The sequence below is a fragment of the Exophiala dermatitidis genome (genome assembly GCF_000230625.1).
Source record: "Exophiala dermatitidis NIH/UT8656 unplaced genomic scaffold supercont1.2, whole genome shotgun sequence".
In the NCBI taxonomy this organism is placed as follows: Eukaryota; Fungi; Ascomycota; class Eurotiomycetes; order Chaetothyriales; family Herpotrichiellaceae; genus Exophiala; species Exophiala dermatitidis.
This window is the reverse complement of record NW_008751647.1, coordinates 2,422,916-2,446,250: the sequence shown is the minus strand read 5'-3', so window position 1 is coordinate 2,446,250 and position 23,335 is coordinate 2,422,916. Positions and strand designations below refer to the sequence as shown.

Here is a 23,335-nt window from a genome sequence, read left to right as displayed (position 1 = left end):
TATCCTATCCTGTCTGGCCCGTCCAGCCTGTTTTGTTCAAGTTCTATGCCACTCTATGCCATGCATCAATCGGGACATCAACCTCTCGGGTTGCGGGTTGCGGGTTGCTACTTTGAGGGATGATGGTTAATGTCGAAATGCGCCCACGTATCTCCTCCACCACGCCACAAAGTCGACGGTGGAGACATCGATGCCCAGCTTTTTCAAGTCACTCGTGTCGAGGTGAGTATCATACGGTCTCTGCGTGGCAGCACCGCTGCCGCCGTCTTTGTCCGCCACGATTCCGTCACACGGGAGACCCATGATCTCGGCGAAAGTTTTGCACATTTCGTATTTGGTCATGCGGTCCTCGCTGGTGAATTGGAGGATGCGCGGTAGCTCCTTGTTGGCGGCGGCAGCAGAACTAGTATAATACTTTGCAGTGTCGACACAAACCCTCGCCACGTCTTCGATATTGGTTGGATATCGAATGCCCCAATCGTCCATTTTGATGGGGGTACTCGACGGGTTTTTGTCCTTGGCCTCTTGGGCTTTGTACAATATGTCCATGAGGATGTTGACGGAGCTCTCGGAGTTGGATTCGGCAACGGGGCCGTAGAGAACAGGGACGCGAAGGACGACTGATTTGACGGGGGGAGTGTTGGAGCTGTCGTAGTTATTGGCGTTGGTGTCGGTGGTGGTGTTTAATACTACTTTCTCACCCTCCCATTTCGTTCGTCCGTAGATATTTGTCGGGTTCGGTTCGTCGGTCGCCTTGTACGGGGCCTCGCCTGGTTTGCCGGGGAAGACGTAGTCGGTTGAAATGTAGATGAGGAACGAGCCGTGCCGTGCCGCGGCCGTGGCTATGTGCTGCGTCGCTGTCACGTTGAGGCGGTAGGCAGCTTCGGGGTTTTTGGTGCATGAGTCTGGTTGTCTGTCTGCGGCGCCTGTAGGGCAGAAAAACAATAGTGAGCAACCGGATGTGTCACGTTGGCGTATCTACCCAGTTCCAAAGGTGCGTGCATGCTGGATGGGATTTTAGGTAGTTTCCATGTTCGTGCTCTTTGCGTGTCCTGCCTTCTTCCTCTCCCTCCGGCCCGGTAACCCGGGTCCTGTCGGAGGAAGGACTCGACTTTCGGGTGCTGGGGGCCATGGCGGAGCATGTACCAACAAAGATAGGTAGGTAGGTAGTCACATTACAACTGTGTGGTATTGGGATGGAACTAGAGGATAGGACAGGATAGGATAAAAGTGTAGAAGATGTAACAGGAGGCGAAGAGAAGAGAAAATCAGAACCTCACGCACAATGAACGACGACTTGCGGTCTGTGGTATGCCAGCTAATTGTTAGTTTTGGAACTCTCTCACTTTTGCTAGCACATAGGATATAGTAGGTATTCAAAGGCCCGCTTTTGCCCTCGCCTCAATGATACTGGTAGAGAAAGGTACAGAAAGCGGAAACCAGACAGAAACAAAACTCGATTTCTCTTACTTGACCTCATCGAACAATCGCTCAACCGCATCTGCATCTTGAATGTCGACCTTGCGAATTGAGCCGGCCGCTCGGCTGAAGCCCGTCCCTGTGGTCTGCCAGCCCGCGTCGGTGAAGGCTTTGTACACTTGTCGGCCGAGGAAGCCTGAGGCGCCGGTGACGAGGGCGGACGGCATTCTGAAAAGCAAGAGCAAAAAGAAAGAGAATTGGCTGGCTTCGTATGCTGCAGTGTGCTGTTCAAGTTGGCGTTCTGTCTGTCTGCAAGGCCGAACTCTGAGTGACAATGATGTCGGTCTTGTGGTGGTGGTGATTGCAATCTCAACAACGAGATCAGATCAGATCAGAGCAGATCGCACTGCCAGTGGAAGTCGGAGATGATGGGTGTCTACAGCTCAGTTCTTGGTTACCACCTACTGCCACGGTGAGTACAGTACAGCCAGTGGCATAGTACGCTATCACTCTCTACACCCCAACGTATCTCTACCACACACGTCCTTTCAATCCACCGTAGGCGGAGCTATCCATTTCCACCCTAGCGCCAAATCATCGTTACGCCAAGCCTAGGCAGCCAACCCGCAGGACTATTTCAACCCTTTCTCCTCTCTTGCTTTTGATTTCTTTTCTTTTTTCTTTTCTCCATCCCAGTGCACGGGCATTAAGCGTAACAGTGAGGCTTCGGCCGAGTTCGCTTTTTTGCTAGTTGAAAACTATTTCGACCAACTCTTGCTGGCCTTCGGGTCGGCAAGGAATTTTTGAAAGCTTGTTCTTTTTGTGACAAATTCCTTTTCATTGATGCCGGTCGCCTGGAGCGAGGGGTCAGAGAAGAGTGAAATTTCACCTGAAGAAAAGATGAAGTAAAAGCTGGGCTGAGTTGAGATAGGCATACACTGCAGTGGATGGAGGATTCAAGATCAGACGGATACTGCACTGCAGGCGATGATACATAAGAGACACTGCAATGAATATCTCTGAGCGGCGGATGAATGGATGGATGCAAGGCAGAGATTCAAGCTCGCTACCACATGATGACAGATGGCCGCATGATAGATATGTACCTGGGGAGGTATTAACACTTGAAGCTGTGGCCAAACTTCAGCAGTAAGGATGATATTTGCAAGAAGTTGGAGGAGGATGGCAAGGTCCTGTACACTTTTACCTAGGTACTCTTTCCAGCTTCACACTGCGGTGGGCAATCAAGAAGTCGTCTGTGTACCTATATCCTGTCCTTGAGATACATCCTACTACTGATAAAAGTACATGATCCTAGATCCCTACCTAGGTACGTACAATGTAGGCGGGTACTACTTAGTACCGCCCCAGGCTCGGTGTCCTGAAGCATCTCTCATCAGGTCATGTCACGTCGCGTCACATCTCTGAACGCGCTGCAAAGAATAATATGACTCATGTCCGCACGCCCTGTGGAAGGGTACTCTAGCTGGTGAATCTTTAGGTATCTGTACTGTAGCTTCAGATGCGGCCTACTCCCATTTGTGCCAAGGTCATATATCTCTGAATAGGCTTGATGCAACTCGCTTGTCCTGTTTCTGGGATTCTCTCAGATACTGTACTGTCCGTAGTAAATAAATGTCTTACGACCTGAGTACCTTATCCTCCGCTCCGAGTCCATGTAAACGCCGAACTTGAACGGACGGTAACCGTTCCCAGTCCCCAGCCTCAAACTCGAAGGGTATCTCCACTACAGTCGTCTCGCCGTCTTACTATAAAATCCCATCCCAAACGCCCCAGCCAAATGCGCGTGACAAATCCTCCGAGTCTCATGTCCCTTAGGCCTCATGAAACCAATTCACCCGGCAAGAACGAACATCTCTTGTCAAGAGATGTCACATCTGATGACAATCATAGCCCCGGCAGATCGCCTTGTAGGACAGCCTTTGCCAGTTTTGTATGGCCCGAGTCCGCGATGCGATTCCCTATGACAGGTCCGACCTTGTCGACCAATTTCTTCCGCAATTCATTCTCGGATTCGACCGAATGGCCATTCGTGAGGAGGGGAATCTCGTCATCCACCAGCGTGCCCAGGGCGTTGAAGATGGCGCTGACGACCTTTTCAGCCTCGGCCTTTTTGACGCCCTGGTCCTGAAGGTCGTCCTCGAGCAATTCCGTAAACGCTTTCAGGTTTGGAACGATAAGCTGTCTGACCACTTCAGGCCCTCCGATGGCTTTCAGTCCAAGAATAGCACCGTAATGGCTTCCGGCGGGCTTCTTAGGATCCAGGAAAGTCTTTAACAATGACCGTGCAAGTCTCGGTTTCAGATTGTGCGAGTACTTGGAGTACTTGCGGCAAAGATGGCCTAGTAATGACGCCGCCAAATCTCGTAGGTCATAATGATCCAGCGACCCGATTCCCGAACCCAACGACCGGCCGGTCAAACAGGTCAACACGGGCGGCACCAGGGACGCCACGTAGGGCGTGAGGTTGAGTTTGTCGTTCCTCGTCAGGGCGTCGATCAACAACATCATTTGAGTCAGAACAAACAAATCCTTCAAGTTATGCGTCACTTTTTCCGCCACAAACTGCACAAAGTAAGGCACCAGCTGATGCAGGCCCGGGTCATCTCTCAAACTGGCCAGTCCCGCCGTTCGATATTCGGGTTGTGTCTCGTCCAGCACCGACGAGCACACCTTTTCAAAATACAGTTGTAGCTCTTTCGACAGAATGTGCTTGACTTGAGGCTTGGTAGTGGTCGAGTCGGCACCCGTCATGGCGGCCAGCGCAGGGTTTGCATTCGGTCCTTTGGGTACGAGTTCGAGGTTTCGTGCTTCGTTGCTCGTCGGGTTTTGCGGTATCGACGGCTGAACGCCTTCGACTGCCAGCCAGTGCGCTGTAAAAGCCACCATTAGTATCATATCAGTCAAGTTAATATGCCCGAAACTGCAACTGCGGTTCGGTTCGGCCAAACGTGAACGTACCTGTAAATGAAACCTCTCGAGGAACCTTTGGCAACGGCGCATTAATCAACTTTTCAAAATCCATCTCTTCGTCCTCAACATAAAACAACGGCTGTCCGGGCCCCAGCGACGCCTCTCCATATTTCAGCGGCCGCGTTGTCTCATATCCGTAGAGAGGTTCGACGTCCAGCAGGCGAAGGGCATGCGCAATGTCTTGTGTCCATAGAATCGTCCGTTTCGAATGTTTCATGAACTTTAATGCTTCTTGCAGGACCAGCGAGATCCGGTACTCGATGTCCCGGCATAGCGCGTGGCTGACTTCCTTGTTGAGATGTAGAATCCCCACGGATTCGGCCACGTCTTTGACCGTGTCCTGGCCCCAGAGAGTCATTGTGGCATTTGGGTGTACGGTATTTAGGCGGGAAGAGTGGTGTTGAGTTGGGGCGGCCAGGCAGACGAAGGAGGGGAAAGCGACCGCAGCTGTAGTGGGCGACGATGAGTGAGACCGTTTCTGCGAGGTAGTGAGGGTTGTTTGATGTGAGTACAGAGCTGCGGCTGTAGGCACAATTCACTTCAAGTTGTATGCGGTTCACGTTGGTGGTAAAATCGTAGCCTGAGGCACCTAGGTGTGAGGTAGACTGCGGAGGGTTTCGTCGAGTTGGAGAGTATTTTCAACTTCACGCGTCCATCACCAATACACGCATCAAGCCATACATAGTACAGTGTATCCTCGTAGTATAGCGAGATCAGCGCTAGACATGTAACTACGGTAAGGTCTAGAATATGGTGCCACAGTGTGCAATAGGGGTAACTACCTACAGGCCACAACGAGAGGTGCTTCTCCTCCGTGAACCGGGAAGTGCTGCCAGTGGTACAGGAACAGTGTTCTGTTATACATTTAAATCGACCCGGTAATGCCAGGACACCACGCATTATATCCATCATTTTTGTGATTTTCCTGAGCTGTGATTTTCTTTTCACCTGCCTCGTTTCGTCTCGGATCGCATTCGAATCAAATCAATTCCAGTCAACTGATGTTGCTCAGCCTCATCATCGAAGCATAACTTTTCTTTCCGAACCCCATCATTCCAGACAGGGTCTTGTTGTCCCTAAGCTGGCCGACTAAGGCCTACCTACAAATCCCTTCCGACCAACTTCATGCCCACCTCCAACGCATTAAGAGCTCTTTGCAACTGACTGGCCCGCACGATCACGGTTCCTGCCCTTGCCGTGCTGAGAAACGATATGTCGATTGACTCGACCTCGCCATCATCTGTACGACTCGAACCCGAACCCGAACCCGGACTCAATTCTTTTTCGTGCAGATCCCCGTCCAGGCCAGTACTATCACCCTGCGCAAGTCTCCCTGCCACACCACATACGATTCCCGTAGCTTCGAGCGGCAGGTCGCGCAGATCGAGCGTGATGGGCACCAAGGCGTCGTCGACGGACTTGGCCCCCAGCAAAGACGCGCCTAGACGGTCAAGGAGTCGGTGTTCAATCAACAAAGAAATGGGTTCGCCCGAGGTGATCGTGAGTGAGAGGAATCGTGCCCCAAAGTCCGTTTCTGAGTCTCGATAATCCGAAATCGACTCCTCCGTGTCCGGGACTGCCGACTCAACATGAGCATTGTTGTCGCCGTTAGTATCAGCAGCAGCAGTAGTAGTCCCTGTAGCGATTTGCTTCGCCCGCAACGGCACCGCCGCCGTGGCCAACAAGACCTGCAACAAATCGTTCTTCAGTCTGTCCTCGCTTTCCAAGCTATACTCGCGACTGCCCGCACAACTGGCCAACCGGACCGCCCCATCGACAAGTGGTGTGACATTGTTTCGCTTCAACTTTGTAAACGTCCGCATCTGCAGCTCGGGAATATCCTTTGCCGGCGGAGTGGCCGGTGTCGACGTAGAGGTAATTGTCTCGTGAAAGGGCGAGGGCCAGGTCCGATGCCGCCCACTACCACTACCACCACTACCACCATCTGGCGAAGCCGGTGACGACGGGGACAGCTGTGACACAAACGCGTCGGCAGTATGCGAGAAAACGAACCCTCGTTGTTGTAGGGCTTTGGTGACGGTCCTGCGTTGCCGGAAGGGCACCAGGATATAATCTGAAAAATAGGTCGTGATGAAGAAGATGCTTCTGTACATGGAAAGGCACACGCGTCATTACTTGTTCGTTCAAATGTTTCAAGAGGTGTTGTGTGAACCAAAGTGTCATATTGAGACGGATTCCCTCCGTGGCCTGCTTTGACAAAGGCAAAAAAACAGTGACTTACATTCCTGCCATAGCCAATGGCGAGGTCAGTTCCAGCACTCTCTGACCGGCATCCAACCCTTGTCCGTCCACCTGAATTGCGATGTAGTCTTCGGTGCTGATGTGAATCTGGGTCTTGCGGTGGCTCCCGTTGGCCTCTTTGGAGCTGCTGTCATTGTCGTTCCTTGCTCCACTAGTCGCATATAACCTGTTGAGGGCTTCCGCAACAGGGACCACAAACCGATCGGCCAGTACTCTCGAGCACATGATTGAACACTCGACGGGCGTGATTGAGACATTGAGGAAATCATGCCTACTGGTCCAGGATACCCTACCGGCATCCTCGTCATGATCTTCACCGAACAGGAGGCGCAGTATCGGTTGCAGAAACAGAGAATACAACTCGATGGGAACGTGGATAAGGGCCAGATGTGGTTCAAGGAACGAGATCTGTGCCGTGATCAAGTTCATCGAGTCGGCCATCATCTGCTGTTGTTGCCTGGCTTGAATGCTGGCGGGTGCGTGACTTGTGTGACTCTATTCGGCAGAACGCTCGAAAAGAGGGTATTTGTATACAGTGCCTGTGTATAGAAACAAAGCGTGTTGGTAGATGGCTCCCAGGTTGGGTTTCCTACCCCTTCCGGTGCGTATAACGCTCAGATATTCTGGACAAGCGATGCCGGTGGCTGGATCCTCTGTATATCAGCGGTGTTTGGCACTTCGTCCCAGAATGTAAGGTGCTATTGCACGGTGGGCAGTATTAACGGTCGATAGAAGGTCATGGCGAACACCATCGTTGGTTTTTTGCAGTCTCTCGCCTAAAAGAAAACCTCAAGACAGAGCGTGACAGATTGATCTATGATAAAGAGGAAGAAGATCTTCAAAAAAAAAGTTTGTTATTCCACACTCGTGAGGGCAGCCTTTTTCTCGACCTTGTTCGGCGTTCGTTGATCAGTTGTTTGTGTGGGCTGGACCGGACCGGACCATGAGACTGCGCGGGACTAGTAGGGTGGGATTCTCTACATCAGGATCCAACTTGTGAGCGGTGCGATAAGCGTTCGATTCGATATGAAATAGCGCTAGTAGCAAAAGAGGCTCTCTTTGGCTTTGACGTTCACCTCAGGTAGTACAAGGCGCAACCCACGGTGGAAGGGATCTGTCCATAGCTGAAAGTTTGACGGCCGCATATATCGCAAGCCTGTCAGCATTGTATATGAGCCTTCTTGAGGCGGGAAGAGGCCCCGGTATTGTTCGGCCGAGGATTCTGCCCCTTGTCAGCTGTAACACCTGTCATGATTTGGAAGCCTTGAAAAAACAGAAAATGGGTCATGTGGAACTACCACCCCAGCGCAGCAAAGACACGCCTCATCCCGAGTAGTGTGGGGTGTCGCGAGGCTTGTAGGGATCTGACGAGCAGGTCATACGCAGGGTTGGGAACGGCTGCGTGGAGCTAGCCAGGAACAGGACGGATGCATCAAATCAAGAACAAGCTGAAAAAGAGGGGAACTGATGATCCTAAGTCAGAGCGAGAGGGTGCGGCCAGGGTCCGGGGCTTTTTTCGGGTGAACGAAAGTCTGTAGCTGTAACTTGTGCCGGCACGATAAAACTATCGTTGACTCTGTCTATCTTCATCGAGTTTCGAGGGCAGAAATCAGGGTGCAAATGACGTGCATCTCCGTCGCGCAAGCGCCCCATTTCTTTGCATTGCACCTCTTCCAAGTGCCGAGGGGATCCTCCAAAAAAGGCTTGTCAGCAACAATTGTGTCTGCTCTAACTATAGCTTATCGCAGGGCCCAACGGACGCAATAATGAACGCTTCAGATAGGCTCGTGTCGGGCAGAAGTCATATAACCGAACATGTGATGGTTGATGGATCGTGCGACATGCTGGCCAAACTGTGGGGCTGTCAAATCTGTCACTTGCAGCCCTTTTCCCTTCCATGTCCAATCGTCGAGTGCCAAAGTAGAATGGCATAGTGGGGAGAGATAACGACCCGTCCCACAGCATGACCGATGCCACTGACTCACCAATACTGATGCCAGTCAAGATGTTTTGCGCCTGATGGGTGTGCCTTCACATCGTCAAAGGAGGAAAAAAGAAGTAGAATTCGTACGAGCACTGTTATGCGCCCAGCATTCAGGAAGTTCCGCCGCGGCTCGAACCTCGTCCTCCTCTCGGCGCGCCTCCTCTCCCTCTGCCCCGGCCACGTGGAGTCGCAGGCTGGTTCAGAGATGCGGGCGGTGGCACGTTGTTGTGAGCCTTAGGCCTGAAGTTGGGATTATGTTGGAGCACGCCAGCCTGAGGATCGCCTCGATCGACCGATACATATCCTGCTCGTCCGGTCTGAGCCATGGAGCCACGGCCTCCGCGACCCTGGGCAGACGGATTGTTGTTTGCGTGTCCACGATTGCCATTAGGGGTAGAGAAACTCCGGATCGGCACCGTGTAGTGATTGCCTCGACCAGTGTTGCCGTTGGCGGCTCCGCGACCGCCTGGAGATTGCCCGCCGACTGCTCCTCGCCACGACCCTCTCAATGCTGGCGGAGTTTGTGCTGGACGCAGTTGACCTCGGCCATTGATACCTGGTGGCCCGTAACCGTTTACGGTGAGAGGGGTTGGATTGGTCCCATTCGGGTGTCGATTTGCGCTCGCCTTCGACAAAGCAACAACTTGTCGGTTGGTGAGGTTGAGGACTGACCAGGTCGGCACAGTAGATCCTCGGAACGGTGAGCAGCGGTCGCCTAATGAAGTGCCACTCATAAAAGACACGTCGAAGACAACGTCCAAGAACGTCTCTCTCGTAGTTTGCGTAAGTCCCACCACGGTTCCCTTCGAGGCGATTGGGACCTTGCCGGAGTCAGCCACATAGATAACTCTGTCGCCAAGGGCAAATCTCTGATTCCCCAGCCGCCATTGTGCGTCTGAAGGCTTCAAGAGCGCGTTTCGAGGCACTCCCCCGATCGTCTTATTCTGCGGAGGCGGCTCGCTGCGTAACGCTTCATCAGCTGCTTGCTCAATCCGCTTGACAATCTCAGAGTCCAGCTGTTCGGCTTCCAAGGGCACCTTTTCAAAGCTCTTTGACTCGATTTCTTTGAGCCAGGCTAGGATTTCTTTGACCTTGGCCTTCGCGTCTTTCTCATCCATACCAGGAAAGTACGCCGTCACTGGCAGCATATCTCCTTGGGGGTTGTTATGAATGCCGGCAATAAACTCTGGGAATTTGATCATGTACTGTTTGATGAGCTCAATCGCGGCCTGGCTGAACTCCCATCCACTTTGGCCCTTTCGGGAATATCCGAGTACCTTCAGCTTCTTGGCTTCAAATTTGAGATTGAGACCCAGGTTCACTCGTTGATCGTCAACTCTCACAGAAAAGGAAGACGTAATCTTGGCCAGTACCAGGGCGTTCAGATTGAGACTGCGAGCAACCTGGTAAGAAGGAACATATGGCGACAGTCTCTCCGCCTGTAGAGCTATCTCGCGTCCGAACTCGACTTGCCGTGCTGTAGAAAGCGCAATCAAACACTTTAATTTCCCATTCTCGTGCCCAACCACACTGACAGGTCTGCCAAAGGCATAGTCTCCAAGGAAGAAGGCGTTCGTGCCATCAGGAAACTCTTCCTCGATGGGGAGGGCTGCCTTTTCGATGAAGCGAACATCTTCGCTGATAACGTGTTCAACCACAAGTTGGGCGGGGTGCACCGTCTCCAAACCCGGCATTTCGGCGTACTCCTTGACGGTGGAACCGTCATCAAGTTTCTTCAGGCCCTTAAGCATCTCGACTTGAACAAGAGACTCGATATCGCCTGTCAGCATTCCCAGTCGTTTGCTGTACCACTTCTCAATACGTTCGGCCTTCTTATGGAATTGGTCAATTTCGTGACCCGCATGCTCGGTTGCCTGGACATCCGTGGGCGCGTGTTCCGGACTGGTGTAATCGAAAAGTTCGTCCAGTACCTTGACAATCTTTGCTTCTTGCAAAAACGGGTATCCAACAAAAACCCGCTGATTGAGGAGCTTTTTGGCATATTCCACCTTGGTCCTCGTCTCAGTATCCAACAGCGTGATGATCATGCTTTCGTTACGACTGTCCTGTTGGAAAACATTGACACCGTGGAATCCCAAAGAGCCGGTGAACGGCAACGTCTTCAGACTGGGAAACCCGGCCAAAGCTGCAGCTCCAAGCTTGACACCTTCCACCAAGCCAACATAGGGTTCCAGACCATCCATGGTGGGAAGCTCGAACTCATTCTGAATACAATGGCAATGAGGAAGATCCGGGAAAATGCCCACTAGAGAGGACGGATAAGTGTAATCTACCTCAGGGGAGTAGACAAATTTGAGACTAACCCCGAAATCGTTACGGACACGTTCATCCTCTGAAAGAAGAGCATCCTTCGGTTCCATGGCCTTGAGTAACCGTTTTTCATCGATGAAGGGAATCTTGACCACGGCTTCCCACTCCATCTTCTTGCCATTCATGTCCAGCTCGAAATCTCGCGGATAAAAGTCGATAATGGGTGAGTCTTTCGACGTCATCAATTCGTGATAAACTTCAGGGACAATTTTCTTGCTCCGGTCGGGCAGCACCCCCATCAATTGCTGGAACGGCTTGAACGGTTGCCCCAGTTGGAAATTCAAGTCCGCACCTAGGCCTTTCTTGATGTCGGATATCATGGGAGAGTAGTGGTATTGGTAGAACCAAGGCCAGGACGCAATACCCCGATAGTAATAGAAGAGTACCCACTGCAATCCTTGAACGTAGTTCTCGGCAAGCTTCCTGAGTTCTTCGTCATTATCGAGACCCCAGTCAAACTTCTCGCGATAATACTTGTCTTTCCATTCTAGGAATTTGGCATCGTATTTCTTCTTCATGTCCTGCTGGGTTTGTTCGTCGGTCACATCCTCGACTTTGGCATTCTCATACCGCTTGAGAACTCGTGTGACGGCCAACTGAGCTTCCTCGTCTTCTTCGGAGTCGGCATCCTTGTCTGTTGGCGGAAATTCCAACTGGATGAAACGATTCCCCTCCTCGTCCTCCTGCGTGGACCACCGTAGGTTCAAATCGGTCGCCAACTGTTCTATGAACTTGCGATCTCTCGCAGGAAGAGTTGGCGGCAGTTTGAGCGGCTGCCAAGTGGCAGGGTCCTTGTTCGCTGGTGCGATAAAGTATTTCTTCACCTCCTTGAACAGTTTCTTCTGCTCAGGTGAGATTCTGACAGGCCCGCGTGATGGTTTGAGAGTATCCTCCCCGTTTTCATCATTGAGCTGAGCATTCCTCTTCGCATTGATCCACTTCGCGTCCGCGTACTCTGATTCGAAGAAACGATACTCGACCTCAGAAAGCGCATCTAAAAGAACACCCAAGCGTTCCAAGTTGATAACGCCTTGTTCGTTGATATAACCACCCATCTTGGGAAGGACTTCTTTGTATTTCTGAAACATGAGCGCCAGCGCCCCTTCGTTGATGTGCAGGTTTGGAAGGTTGGGAAGAAAGTCGTTGCCCACAAAGAAAGCCATGAGAATGAAGTCGTCAATGATTCTTTCCATGTCAAAAGGAAAGCTAAGTGCTCCGGGCTGTTCCAACTCCTGGAATTCCAGCTCTAGATACTCTCTGACAATGCACAGGTGCAAGAGGTAGAAGTTCTGATGTTCTAGCTCTTTTGATTTCTTGGTTGCTTGCCTTCCGAAAGTGACCTCCTCACGGAGTAGGCAGAAGTGGGGATCATGACTGAGAAGACCCAACATGATAAGATCGGCGTCGAGTCCGTATAAACAATGGCGGACATTGGGGTCATAGCCGGGTTGCGCTTTTGCTTGGCGAATGTACTCCATGATTTTATGTTCGCCTTCACCTGGAACTTCATGCCCTGATAAGACAACTTCGACTCCTTGCCAATCGACATCTTCCGAGACTTTTTTGCTGATGAAATACTTCAACTGCTTGGTGAGTTTGGCCATGAATTCGGTTCCTGGGGTAATGCAGTTGCTGTCAAAGGGGTCTTCTTTGGGCATCTCCAATCCTTCCTTGATGGCCTTTTCACGGGCTTTCTCAGCATCAAGGGCAGTGCGGAACCGACGTGCACGTTGCTGATTCATCTTGGCTCTGGGTGCTACCCCGTCAATTGCCATGAAGAACAGCTTTTTAGGTTTGATCTTGCCAAAAAGATGCTCGATATAGTTGAAAATCGCTATGAACATCTTCTCCTCCGTCATGCGAAAGGTGGGTGAGTCTGAATCTTTGTGGGTACAATTGTGGATGATACCATTCATGTCCAGGTACAGACAGTCGAATTCAGGAATCCGGTTCTCCGCAATCAACTGCGAGATCGCAGGATACCGCTCGCTGAGCCATCTGAAGAATTTGGGGACACCCATGGTGGCGGTGGGTGCAGTCCAAAAGGGAGAGTTGACGTTCGGTGAGAAGAGTGAGATCCAAGCGAGATCCGGCTACTGCACATACGGCAGTAAGCGACAGAGACGGAGGGGAAGGAATATTGTAGGATTGACCGTACAATATCCGGGATCGCACTAGGATACGTGTCGAATAGGAGCAACAACCTGCCTTGAAATCGGGAACATTGACTAGATATTGAGGCGAAGTCGATGACATGAAGTTGCCAGTTTGATGCCAAGACCACTTTAGCCCGCAGCCAATCACCGGCCTCGAGCGTTGCCCGCCGCCTTCACGCGTCGTGAATCGCTCGCTGCAAGTTCCAACTGCGCACGCGTTTCCAGTTTCCAGTTTCCAGTTTCCACTCACTGACGATCGCAGACAAAGCAATTAAGCCAGTACAAGTAAATAATATTTGCTTCCCCTTCACCCATTATCTGACAGGTCGCCAGCATCTTCTCTGTTGGTCGTTGGGCCTCTGTATCTTAACCTTCCCTTCTTACACTATCCGGAGCAGTCCCAATGGCGGAAGAAGATGAGAACAGTATGTTGTTACCTCTGTCACCCTCTTAGCCCTTGCCTGACCATCCTACAGTGAGTGAAGAGCTCAATCCTGAAGATGCCGAAACTGCGCAGAAGATCATCAATGAAGAGTACAAGACGTGGAAGAAAAATGCACCTTTTCTCTACGACATGATATTGAGTACCGCGTTGGACTGGCCCACTCTCACCACGCAATGGTTTCCAGATGTCCAAGAGTAAGAGTCCCGGAGGGTCTTTGGATCATAGCCGCTAACATCCACAGGGTCCCCGGAACCAACTACTCAAAGCACCGTCTGCTCATCGGTACGCACACTGCCGAGGGCCAGCCAAACTACCTAGAAATCGCCAATGTGCAGCTACCAAACCCTAAAAAGCCCGATGTTAAGGACTACAACGAGGAAACCGGCGAGATTGGAGGTTATGGTGGCGGTGCATCTGGCAAGAATCAGATTGAGATCAAGTTCAACATTGTGCAGAAGATTGACCACCCTGGCGAGGTCAACAAAGCCCGATACCAACCGCAAAACCCTAACATCATTGCAACAATGTGTACGGACGGTCGAGTCATGATCTGGGACAAAACAAAGCACACCAGCATACCTACCGGGAAGCCCAATCCCACGTTGGAGCTCGTCGGGCACGAGAAGGAAGGCTACGGCTTGAGTTGGAACCCTCGGGAAGCCGGTCAACTGGCCACAGCAAGCGAAGACTCCACCGTGAGGTTATGGGACATTACGCAAGGATCCAAGGCGAACAAACAGCTCAAGGAGTTCCGCAAATACACACACCACAACAGTATCGTCAACGACGTCCAATATCACCCCAACCTTCCCCATTTATTAGGGACAGTATCCGACGACCTGACCATGCAACTTCTGGACCTCAGATCACCCGACACCACCAGAGCGGCCGCTAAAGGGGAGAATCAACACCGTGACGCCATCAATGCGATTGCGTTCAATCTGGCAGTTGACACGGTGGTGGCCACGGGGAGCGCCGACAAAACCATTGCTATCTGGGATCTACGGAATCTCAAGGACAAGTTACATGCACTTGAAGGGCATAACGATAGTGTCACTACGCTCGAATGGCATCCTTTTGAAGAATCTGTTCTGGGGTCCAGCAGCTACGACCGGCGAATCATCTTCTGGGATTTGGCCAGGGTAGGAGAAGAGCAAACACCAGAAGACAGTGAAGATGGGCCGCCAGAGCTGCTTTTCATGCACGGAGGGCACACTAATCGCATCAGCGACTTCTCGTGGAACAAGAATAATCCATGGGTGGTTTGCAGCGCGGCCGACGACAATCTGATCCAAGTGTGGAAGGTTGCCGAAGCTATTGTTGGACCCGACGATGATGATGTGCCAATGAACGAGCTGGAGGGATGAGAGGTCCACGAAAGGCTTGAAAGGCTTGAAGCGCGTGCACGGTTTCGAGAAACAATGGCGGCATTAATCAGGATGGACTTGGGCCGGACGAAGGAGGACATAGATTCGTGGCTGGATCGAGTCGTTCCTCCTCCTAAGCGTCGCCGTAAGCGTAGGTCGGGCTTGTTGCCGGGAGTTCCCTGGTTTCTTTGAACTACCTCCTCCATCGGGATTCACAGACTGGAATTGGAGGATTGCCGCACTTCGGAAAGCCTACTGGCTATGGTCGGTGTACTGGAACAGCAGAGTGAAAGCGTTCAGAAGCGTCCGGGGTGATGGGGACGCGATCCACAAGAATAGGTAGCTATGCTTTCAACAACGATGAATGCTGTCACAGACGGATAGTTAGATTTCAACCTCACACTTCTACAGCGGGGTGCAGGATCCGAATATCTATGTACCATAGTAGATGTGCTCAGTTTGGTAAGGTAGTACCAGAACAGGGCTGCCTAGGGCGACTCGGAGTGCCGGAGACGCGTGAGCCTGGGGCCGGAGACTTCCGGCACCAGGCTGGCTGTCAGCCTTAGGAGCCTCCTAAGCCCACACCTATGTGATAAATATGTCCAGCCTTATAGGGATGCTTTGCCAGCTGCCAGTGGGCGCTACACGTCAGACACTGGCACTGCCAGTGAAAGGCGGAGCGCTTATGTAGCTCGCTTGCGCCCCTCCGGAGGGCAAGGATAGGCTGGAGCGCCCCTACAACATTGTATAATAAGCCTCACAAGCATTGGGGCTGAACTTGGACGCCTTCAACTCGTCCGTCCGCAGCCCAACTCCAAGGTCGTCCACGTCTCCGAGTCTGGGGCGCCGCCAAACCATTCGTGTCGCTGCCCCTCGCTGACTGTGGCTGTGGCACCCACCTCTACCACGACTATTATTACTGCCCTCCTATTGTGATTAGACCGACTGGCGTCCTCACTTGCGTGCGCCAGGCACCAATTAATCCGTTGTCAGAGCGGACAACTTCAAGTTTCTATCCGTTGTATCCCCTGCGATACTAGAATCTAACATGCATGCAAATCTTTCCAGATCGCGTCTATGACAGCGGTCTAGCAGCGCTCAATCGACCTCCAATTTATTGACATCTGTTGCATGTTGATTTGACCCGGAGTAGACATGGTTGGGGTTCCCAGAAGCAAGGGATGCAGGGTCTGCGTCCAGCGTCGCGTCAAGGTATATGCAACCTCCACAGAATCCTGCGATCCTTTTACTGACCCATTTTCAGTGTGATCAGGCGCGCCCTTTCTGTGAGTTGGTCGGATGCCCACAACTCATCTCCTGCTAGTATGAGTGAATGCTAATTGGTCTTAGGCAACAATTGCTTGAAGGGGAATCGCCCATGTCCAGGCTACGACACAGACTTGAGAATCCATGATGAGGGCACTAAACTTCGAAAGAGGTTCGGACAGAAGGATGGAAATGGAAGTGCTAGCGACTTGAAATCCGGTTCTGCTCCTGACAAACCGTCGCCCTCAACCACCGGTTCCCACAGTCTCTCGTCCGAATCGTCCCCAGAAGAGTCCTGGGGTCTCATCTCCTATCAAGACTCGCCCGGCTCTGAAGAACCGCAAGGCCACCGCGGCGATGTTATCCTACCACCGCACAATGCCTTCTTTGCTTTACTCGAGCGCCAGTTTAGTCCCGAAGCTGACCTCTCCACCCTTGAATTAACGGGGATCGGATACGACAGCGGATCATTCGATTTTAGTCCACAGAACGCGGACGCGGGCGCTGAAATGATGCTCAACCGCGCCGTCTTTTCTCCATACATTGTGCAGGAGCAGCTTTTGAGCACCTTTTGTTCGGCATTCTCGGGCCCCCTCGGCCACGGTGGACCCCACGTTATACCCAGTCAACTGCGAAGTCACACTCGTTGGCTCTCACAACTACCGTCCTTCTTTGGGACGAAGCTTCTGGACACGACTATCCGCGCCGTGTCCTTGGTCCACCTCGGGAGATTGCAGCAAGAAGAGGTTCTGGTGCAAGAATCACGAAAATCCTACGGCAAAGCCCTTCGCCTCTTGAACCAGGCCTTAGCCGATCAGAAAAAGGGAATGGCGGCCGAGACATTATCAGCCACCATCCTTCTGTCGTTTTACGAAATGCTGGCCTCCGACTCCAACGAGTCATGGGTGCGTCATGCCGGGGGTGCTGGAGCATTAATGCGCATCCGTGGCGCCAAGCGACATCTTTCTGGAATCGATCGCGACGTCTACCTGGCATATCGCCATACCATTGTGATTGACGCGTTCCAACGCGATGAGCCTTGCTTCCTGGCACAGCCTGAATGGGTTGAGATGGCGCAACAGATTCACGCAGACCTCGGGTCCACCGCTGCTGCGTCTGACCGTCTGGACATCTTTGATCTGGCCGAAGATTTTTATTGTGAGAATGTACATATTCCCGGGACATTCTGCGAGGCAAGATATCTCGACAGCACCCGTCGGAGAATGTCCGCCGACGACTACTCAAGTTACAGAGCGTCCGTCGTGGAACGTTGCAAGCAGCACAGGGCGAATCTCAAGTCCATCAACCTCAAGTTCCGCGCCACTCTCCAGCGACTTGGACTGGAAACCCCCACCATTTCCACTGACGACCCTGTATTTCCTCTACAATATGTCTACGTCAATGTCTTTGTGGCGTCGACTCACGTGGGCTACTGGACAATTGTCGTCCTATTGAATCTCGTCTTGAGGGAACTGGAAAAGGAATCCGCCCCAGAAAACATGGGACTGTATCTGATGGAAAACCGCGAGATGGCACGCGAAATCTGCCGCAGTACCTCGTACATGATGACTTCGTCCTTCTTGGGGCCCTTTTTCATCATTTTTGCCTTGAGACTGTGTCTGATGGTGTTCGACCCCGGCCTGGAAAGGGACTGGGTCATTCGGAAGCTGATCCAGATTGGCGACACTCGCATGAAAATGGCCTCAGACTTGCTGGGGCTTGATCCCAAAATGGCTCCGCAACAAATGCAAGCCGCGACGGCCGAACAGACGAGGAAATGGGATCAGGGCCACACTTCTTTACAGTCATGAAGAGAGGTCAAGTCTGTGCCCAAATTCATACTGCTTTTGTGTTACAAGAAGCACAAAAAGGGTTCCAAAGAGAGTCCGACAAGATGGACCAAGGCACCTCTACTTCTATAACGTCGATGTATACCGTCGACCAACGCAAATGCTCGGAGCATACAAGGCTCATCGCACACAGTCCCTTCCCCCGCCAGCCTGATGACACCAACATAGGCGCGGGTACACCCCCACTTGGACTGCTCATGGTCATACACGAACGTGTCCAAGGTAGGACCAAAGGAACACCCCTGCTGTTGGCTTCAAGGGTGGTCGCTGGCGACATCGTTCAGAGCCAAGAGTGCAGACAACTTAGCCAACCACATGGCATCCGTCCGGCTGAAAAATAACGTTACCGGAAGACGTCGAGATGTTCATATTGTGACGGTTGATGAATCCCCCACTGAAACGTGCCGACATGGGTTTTCCAAAGTCATCGAGTATACCACTTCAGGACTTGGTATATCAATGACAACTCGTGCAAGCAACAAATAAGATATCTGAAAGGCGGCCACAATTTTCTATTCATCCAGAACCATATATTTTGACGACGCCATCGACGCCGCCTCCAGCCCAAAGACCCTGTCTAGCCTGGGCCTGACTCCCCGGTCTCCACTTGACGACACTGACGACCTTGCCAGCCGGACTTAGTACGGCTTGGCCCACAGTTTTCCCAGACAACAAATCCCAGGCGCGGACGGCGCCATCAGCCTCACTACCACTGAGGACCAAGCTATCGTTTTGGGCAAAACAACTCTTTAGTCGCAAACTATCATTCTTATATCCATCTGAATTTTTCTCAGGTGGAAAAGCGCGGAGACAAGTTCCATCAGCTCGATCCATGACTCTAATACGGCCATCGAGACAACCGACCAACAAAGTCCTGGCATCGCTCGAAAGATCCAAGCTGGTGACAGGACCCGGGAGAACATCAACAGTGATTCTGCCCATGCGGATATCGTAGGTGCGGACCCGGCCGTCGACGCTGGCCGTGACTAATTCGTATCTCGTCTCTGGAACAACAATGCTCGAAATGCCATCTTTCGCCTCATCCAGCACCATCAGCGGTTTCGGGTCGCGGCTCTTTACGTCCCATAGTCGCACCGATGTGTCGTCGCTGCCGCTGGCCAGCACCGAGTCTCCTTGGCCAGTAAAGACGACGCAGTTGATCCGGCTCGTGTGCCCTTGGCTCGTGTTGTTCCCGAAACGTCGCAGTGTGCCACCCTCGGTGTTCTGGACTGCCCATAGAAATACCGACCGGTCACCCCCGACGCTGGCGAATGTTTCGTTGTCTTGCGCAACTGCAATGTCGAGAACTGGGTACCCGTGCGCAACGTATTTTTGAATAGGAGTGGTATTTGTAGTGGTTGTCGTTGCCGTTGCCCTTTGGGAGGTAGAGGTACTGCTTGCAGGCTCCGCGCGAGATAGGTGGATTTGTCGGTCGGAGGATCCTGTCAGGATGTATGTCCCGCCTAGCGAGGAGAAGGTAATGGCGTTGATGGGGCCGCTGTGCGTGGCGAGTGTGTTGACCAGCGACCCCGGCAGTTTTGGAGTCGTATTGCTCATGATAAGGCCGCGTTTGATGGTTCGCGTAAGTTAGCTTCAAGTGCTCTGGGTTCGGTCGGGTTTCGTTTCGGCTGTAGGAGGCGGCCAGCGAACCGCGCGGGGGGTCGACCGATCGGTGCTGGATGTGATGGATGTGATCTGAGAAAGGCGGCGCACCGTGCAAGGGATCGGAGTTGGATTTGTGTCAACTCACGTCAGGTCACGGCATAGATGGCAGCACGCGCCCAACTCTGGGACTTAGCTACTAGTACAGAGGTTGTTCGAATTGTGGCTGGCGGTCACAGTGGTGTAGTGCAATGAGTGATAGGAACTGAAGCTGCGGTGGAAAAGGGAAAGGAATCGGATTGATTGTCAGTTGTAAAATAGGTAGATGTGCGCATCCTCACCGTCTGTCATTTTCGGCTCATCATGGCAGTAATTGTAATGGTATCATTGTTCTGAAAACCAGGTACTGGCTGGGGTCCAGCCGTTCGAGTACACCTGTGTCTTTCTTCAAGTTTACAGTCCAACGATCCTGTAGCAACCGAGCAGACTCGCTCAGTTTGAACCAGGTCCAAAGTTGTTGAAGGCTCTCACTTACTGCAGAGCGTGAAGGCGGCGCAGGCTAGATCTGAGCAAGAATCATGCCGCTTGAGTGCTGGGAGTTTGGCGTAGCCCGTAAAGGAATAGACTGGGTAGGGTCCTAAAGCGGCATCGATGCCCGGCTCGAAACGGACCCAGAGGACTGTCTTTGAAACAGTCGCCTTGCCTGCCTGACCGCTCGCTGCCATCATTACCAGTACCCCATAGTACATTTGTACCACTGTATGTATCAGTGCAGCAGTGCTGAGACTGAATGAGATGGTGTTATATCGTTCTAAAATGATGCGATTTCGAACTACTACCTAGTAGGTAGACTCCACAAACTTGACGATGTGCAAGTAGTATTACCCCAGACTCCAGACTCCAGACTGACTCCAGGTTCAAGTTCGGCTGCATATTTTTTAATATTGTCTTGCGGAACCTGACCCGACCCGCTATTCTGTATCGCATGGCACTGCATTCGATACTAGTAGTCGATAGTCGATGATAGTCGACAGTCGATAGTCGGTCGATGCTTGCAGGAGCCAAGAAATTACAGAACGCTGATCAGGAGTGCCAGTGTTTGCCGGTCGGTTATTGACGGGCGTCGAGTTGTTTTAAATACTAGTTTCAATAGCCGGCCGGCGCTCGCGATTTACACATGGACTCAGTAAGAAAAGAGGTTTCCGCTGGAAAGCATCCCATTATCTGAACGTGGGGAGATCATCTATAGAGACATGCACATGCTATATGTGTATACTTGTACGTGAACGCGGCCTCCCTTTGATTCTGATCGACAATGGCTATGCGCTACTGAGCATTTGGATCTCCTAGATCTCCTAGGCCAGTCTCTCTCTCCGTGTATCTCGTGAATTAAGCCAGCCTCATGGGATCGTACCAATGTGAGATCCCGATAGCATCGATGGTGACATGATACGAGTCCGCAGTTAGTACGTGTAGAAGAACCCCTGGAGACCTTCAATAGGCTTTCCGCCCGCGGCAGCTCGCTTGTTTGCCCTCCAAAACTTGAAGTCGAGGGCCAAGGTGATGAGGACGATCAAGCCACTGGCAATCATGCACGTCAGAATCCCAGGGTGATATTCGGGCTTGTCCTGTTCACGAAAGACTGTGCTGCCAATGATCCCTCCGATACCGCCGGCGCCGACGAGCGTGGCGCTGCACAGGGCACGCTTCCATTGGCCTCGAATGTTGTTAGCCTGCCAGGTGAGGACGCAGGGGACGTTGGCGTTACAGGCCGTGGTGGCGATGAATACACCGAAATAACGCACGCCCACATTATCCAAGTATCCGAGAAGAGGCAGGCCTGGATCACAAGACTAGTTAGAACGATATGTTTGATTCAAACAGACAGACCAATGAATATGAACGAACTCACCGATTAGCAGCAATGCTCCGTTGATAAGGATGAAAGGAGATCGGAGATGCCATCTGTCCCCTAGGACTGCAAATGCGTACATCACAATCGCGGCCAAGACATAGGGAGGAGCCACAAGACATTGAGAGGCCGCGACATTGAAGCCCATACCCGAGTTCAGGATGATGGGCAAAAAGTACGCAATGGCATATGTGTTGGTCGTCGAGAGACCGAAGAGTGCGGCAAACCCCCACACCTTCAGGTCCAGGGCGTTCTTGAGGTATTTGCCCAACCGGAACTGTTCGGGGATGGCATCATGACGATCCTTTTCGATTCGTGCAACGACGAACTCGGCCTCGGCCTTGTTCAGGAATTTGAGGCCAAACGTGTTGGTGGACAGCTCAGGAAAATCCACAATCAGAACGTACGAGGCAAGCGCCAGAAGCGCAGTAATCACGCCCTGAAGGATAAAGATCCAACGCCAGCCAGCAATCCCGGGCAGAATGCCAGAGGGAGCCGTCGGGTTTGCGGCCGTAGGACCGTAATGTTGGCCCCACCATTTTGGGCCAGAGCCGTGGTTTTTCAATTGTGAAAAGCCATAGGCTAGAATGCCGGAAAAGGCCGACGCCATCGACCCGATGAGATAGAAAACCGCGTTCCGCTTTTGCAGTTCGTACCGAGGATACCAGCAGGATAAAAGATATGCGCAGCTGGTTTGAACAGTCAGCATGACATGACTTTGTTCAACTGTAAAAATACACAACTCACCCAGGGAAGAAACCTGCTTCAAAAACACCCAGTACCAGACGGAGGGGGATAAGATCGCTCCAGTCTTTAACGAACCCAAAGCAGATCATGGTGATTCCCCATAAGAGAGTGATCGTGGGAAGGAAGATGCGGGGCCCAACCTTCCGCAGAACGACCGTGGCCGGGGGTTGTAACAGGACGTAGGTGATGAAGAAGAGCAGGACAATAACCGAATATCGATTTCCTGTCAAGACAAGGTCGACTCCCATACCGGCAACAACGGCAATACCGAGGTTGGTCCGATCCATGAGTGACACGCAGTATAGAAATCCCAAGGTGAGTACAAGGCGCCGGTCAATCCGCCTGATGATTTTCTTTTGCTCCTCTGGGGTGAACGCTGCGATCCGCGCATCGTTGAGTTTGTCGCTGTTGACAGATTCTTTGGTGTCAGCGCGTTCAAGCTGGTCAAAATTGACCGCTTTCTCGATAGGTATGTCAGCCATGGCGGATGACTAACTGGGAAGAGGTGGGGAGATTGGGTCTGAACAAATAGGCGCAGAAAACAGAGTGTGTGAGATGAGGAGCAGGGGAGACTGTTTCTTGGGAGGAATCGGGGGTTTTTATCTTGCAACCCCAGATTCAAGGACATGGACTGCGGAGGTTCCAGCATCCACCGATAAGCACAATCTGGAGGCTACCCGCGGCAGGCAGAAAATGTGGCACTCGCTGAGCCAAGAAGCCCAGAACGCATGGGGATACTGAAGAAGCAAGGATAGCATTGGTGAAGAGATCAAGCGATAGGCTGCCGGAAGGACATTTCAGTAACACTGGGCCACGATAGCGTCTGTGGAACTGCCCCGGACTGTGCCCAGGTGGTTAGTAGTGAAGTCTGGGGTCAGCAGCGGGGAATGCTTTTCGCACCAGGGGCGCACTGGGGCGCTTGGGCATACATCCGCTTGGAACACTGCAATTCACGGAGGCTACAGAACGGTCCAGCCAGCGAATGACTTGATGTCGGTCT

The 23,335-nt window shown here is 52.2% G+C and overlaps 8 protein-coding genes across 9 annotated transcripts; 2 read left to right on the top strand and 6 right to left on the bottom strand.

Annotated features, from left to right (window-relative positions):
- Window positions 1–126: 126 nt before the first annotated feature.
- HMPREF1120_02367 (dTDP-4-dehydrorhamnose reductase) lies at window positions 127–1,646 on the bottom strand (the record flags this gene model as incomplete). Its single annotated transcript, XM_009156406.1, has 3 exons — window positions 127–926; window positions 1,285–1,304; window positions 1,471–1,646. The coding sequence occupies 3 exons, from the start codon at window positions 1,644–1,646 to the stop codon at window positions 127–129; spliced, it is 996 nt and encodes a 331-aa protein (XP_009154654.1).
- Window positions 1,647–3,327: 1,681 nt separating this feature from the next.
- On the bottom strand, window positions 3,328–4,771 carry HMPREF1120_02366 (transcription initiation factor TFIID subunit D5; the record flags this gene model as incomplete). The annotated part of the gene is made up of 2 exons (XM_009156405.1): window positions 3,328–4,313; window positions 4,402–4,771. The coding sequence occupies 2 exons, from the start codon at window positions 4,769–4,771 to the stop codon at window positions 3,328–3,330; spliced, it is 1,356 nt and encodes a 451-aa protein (XP_009154653.1).
- A 742-nt stretch (window positions 4,772–5,513) lies between these two features.
- HMPREF1120_02365 (uncharacterized protein) lies at window positions 5,514–7,116 on the bottom strand (the record flags this gene model as incomplete). The annotated part of the gene is made up of 2 exons (XM_009156404.1): window positions 5,514–6,519; window positions 6,656–7,116. The coding sequence occupies 2 exons, from the start codon at window positions 7,114–7,116 to the stop codon at window positions 5,514–5,516; spliced, it is 1,467 nt and encodes a 488-aa protein (XP_009154652.1).
- Window positions 7,117–8,769: 1,653 nt separating this feature from the next.
- On the bottom strand, window positions 8,770–13,011 carry HMPREF1120_02364 (phosphodiesterase/alkaline phosphatase D; the record flags this gene model as incomplete). Its single annotated transcript, XM_009156403.1, has 1 exon — window positions 8,770–13,011. One exon carries the CDS (start codon window positions 13,009–13,011, stop codon window positions 8,770–8,772), a length of 4,242 nt encoding a protein of 1,413 aa, XP_009154651.1.
- Window positions 13,012–13,350: 339 nt separating this feature from the next.
- On the top strand, window positions 13,351–15,413 carry HMPREF1120_02363. 2 transcript variants are annotated; one of them, XM_009156402.1, is made up of 4 exons: window positions 13,351–13,431; window positions 13,480–13,571; window positions 13,623–13,785; window positions 13,833–15,413. In XM_009156402.1, the coding sequence occupies exons 2-4, from the start codon at window positions 13,550–13,552 to the stop codon at window positions 14,956–14,958; spliced, it is 1,311 nt and encodes a 436-aa protein (XP_009154650.1). In that variant the 5' UTR covers window positions 13,351–13,431; window positions 13,480–13,549; the 3' UTR covers window positions 14,959–15,413. The 2 variants fall into 2 exon arrangements, with proteins under 2 accessions (XP_009154650.1, XP_009154649.1); XM_009156401.1 differs by having other exon boundaries at window positions 13,351–13,571.
- An 80-nt stretch (window positions 15,414–15,493) lies between these two features.
- Window positions 15,494–20,069, top strand: HMPREF1120_02361 (uncharacterized protein). The gene is made up of 3 exons (XM_009156399.1): window positions 15,494–16,170; window positions 16,223–16,244; window positions 16,309–20,069. Exons 1-3 carry the CDS (start codon window positions 16,114–16,116, stop codon window positions 18,033–18,035), a joined length of 1,806 nt encoding a protein of 601 aa, XP_009154647.1. The 5' UTR covers window positions 15,494–16,113; the 3' UTR covers window positions 18,036–20,069.
- Window positions 18,591–19,631, bottom strand: HMPREF1120_02362 (transcription initiation factor TFIID subunit D4; the record flags this gene model as incomplete). The annotated part of the gene is made up of 1 exon (XM_009156400.1): window positions 18,591–19,631. The coding sequence occupies one exon, from the start codon at window positions 19,629–19,631 to the stop codon at window positions 18,591–18,593; it is 1,041 nt and encodes a 346-aa protein (XP_009154648.1).
- A 1,070-nt stretch (window positions 20,070–21,139) lies between the features above and the next one.
- Window positions 21,140–22,817, bottom strand: HMPREF1120_02360 (retrograde regulation protein 2; the record flags this gene model as incomplete). Its single annotated transcript, XM_009156398.1, has 3 exons — window positions 21,140–21,516; window positions 21,589–22,277; window positions 22,336–22,817. The coding sequence occupies 3 exons, from the start codon at window positions 22,815–22,817 to the stop codon at window positions 21,140–21,142; spliced, it is 1,548 nt and encodes a 515-aa protein (XP_009154646.1).
- Window positions 22,818–23,335: the final 518 nt, after the last annotated feature.